The 2,136-nt window shown below is 31.7% G+C and overlaps 1 protein-coding gene across 1 annotated transcript; it reads left to right on the forward strand.

Moving 5' to 3' along the window:
- Window positions 1-494: 494 nt before the first annotated feature.
- LOC109591678 (neural cell adhesion molecule 1-like) lies at window positions 495-2,108 on the forward strand (the record flags this gene model as incomplete). The annotated part of the gene is made up of 5 exons (XM_020007359.1): window positions 495-774; window positions 823-1,086; window positions 1,131-1,451; window positions 1,498-1,623; window positions 1,818-2,108. Coding segments are annotated over exons 1-5 (1,282 nt in total), but the record flags the coding sequence as incomplete, so codon positions are not given.
- Window positions 2,109-2,136: the final 28 nt, after the last annotated feature.

The following is a 2,136-nucleotide window of genomic DNA, read 5'->3' on the forward strand; positions in this document are numbered from 1 at the left end:
ATGCTGGAGTATATACTTGTAATGCATCAATTAATGGATCTAATAGTGTATGATCTGATTCAAAGCCTTTGTGTATAAAAGGTACATATTCATGCTATAAATCTGCCGTTAGTTTTTGGTTTTGTAGGTCCGGTTTCTTTTAATCAGAACCCTGATAGCTTCACAGACCTATCACTGGGATATAGTGCAACAATACAGTGCATAAATCTCTCATCACTTAATGGAATTACTATAAGATCGATACAATGGACTGATTCAGATGGTTCTATTGTCAGTAACAATAATACACTGATACTACCTAATGTGGTACCATCACTTCATAACACTGAATATACTTGTATTGTAAAAGTGGATACCAATCCAGTGACTTGTTTACCAGACAGCAAGATGATTACGATGTATATTAAAAGTATTGATTAAAAAATTAATTAAGATTTATCCTTCTTTACAATTATTTAAAATTATATTTAGGGACATTTGTGAATTCAATCGTGATGTCTTCTCAGTTATCATTCCTAATCAATTCAACAGTAAAGATTGACTGTATCATTCTTCTTAATACTCCTGTTGGTCCTGGTATACAGCCCAATGTCACTTGGTATCATAACATGACTGATATTACACACTATAGTTCATTAATAAGGGACTTTGACATTCTCTTTACTTCAATACTTACTATTGATTCAATACAAGTATCTGATGCTGGAGTATATCATTGTAGTGCTGGGATTGATTCTAATGTAACTACTAACAATATCAATGTATGTGTAACAGGTAAGGCATTAGACAAAATTACTAATATTTATTTTTGTTTCCAACCAGTTAGTAAGACACTACCACCAGTAACAGAAGAACTATCCCTTGGTCAATATTATTCAATTGATTGTATCACTGGACTAGTACCTACTGGAGTATCAGTATCCTGGCTACTTACTAATGGTTCTATTTATAGTAACAATAATACACTAATGATACCATCAATACTACCATCACATAATAATACACAATATACTTGTACAATAATGATTGAGACTAATCCTTCTGACTGTAGTACTCAAGCACAGGTCATTACTCTTAGAGTGAAAGGTAAGAGTTCAGGAAATACAATTGTAATTATGAATATGTTGTAGCTACTTATATTAATTTAGTGACTATAACACCCTCTTCAATACTCAAATTCATAAACTCTACAGTAGTACTGACCTGTACTATCAGTCTTAATACTGGGATAGGTCCTGATACATCATTCATTAGTCATTACTGGTATCAGTATAGGACTGATATTAGTAATAGGAGTACACAACTGATGATTAATAATGACAGTAAGAGTCTAGTAACAACACTGAATATTACTAGTGTTCAATTCTCTGATGCTGGAGAATATCATTGTGCAGCTAGTATTAATACTAGTAATACTGTTGTGAATAATAGATCACATCTTTGCATTCAAGGTTAGCCCTTTTCAGTAATCAAAATTTAATAAATGTTTTCATTTAGTTCCTGTCATGAATATTTCTTCTGATACTAATCTAAGACTAGGAGATATTAGAGAGTATTATTGTACATTAGGTCATAATTATTATAAATCAGAAGTTGTTGTGTCATGGCATGAACATACATCTGGTAGAGCATTTACAAATCCTCTCATATTAACAGTGGATCAGTCAATCAACAATACAGTGTATATATGTTCACTTATAGCCTACAAAAATCCATTTCATTGTCCTTTTCAACAAGTATATCTATCAGTTACAGTGAAAGGTACCCATAATTATTATCATCAAATAATTTTTATATATTCATTAACTTTTTAACAGATACATTTATAAAGACAGTATTCATCGCTGTTACTCGCCCATTAATTTTATCAAATACTTCTCACCAGTTGGAGTGTTATATTACTACTAACACTGATATTAACACTACTAACACTAATATTAGCAGTATAGTTAAAGTATCCTGGTATAGAGACAATGGTAATGAGAACAGACTAGTATCAGACAGTGAAGGAGTATCTATACTACCCATTGTGTCTATTACTGATAAATCATTTATTAGTACACTGAGGTTCAGTCCAGTAACATCATCAACTCCAGTATCAACACTTGGTAATTACACTTGTGTAGCATGGATAGG

The sequence above is a fragment of the Amphimedon queenslandica genome, unplaced genomic scaffold, assembly GCF_000090795.2.
Source record: "Amphimedon queenslandica unplaced genomic scaffold, v1.1 AMPQUscaffold_7523_Cont20527, whole genome shotgun sequence".
NCBI lineage: Eukaryota > Metazoa > Porifera > Demospongiae > Haplosclerida > Niphatidae > Amphimedon > Amphimedon queenslandica.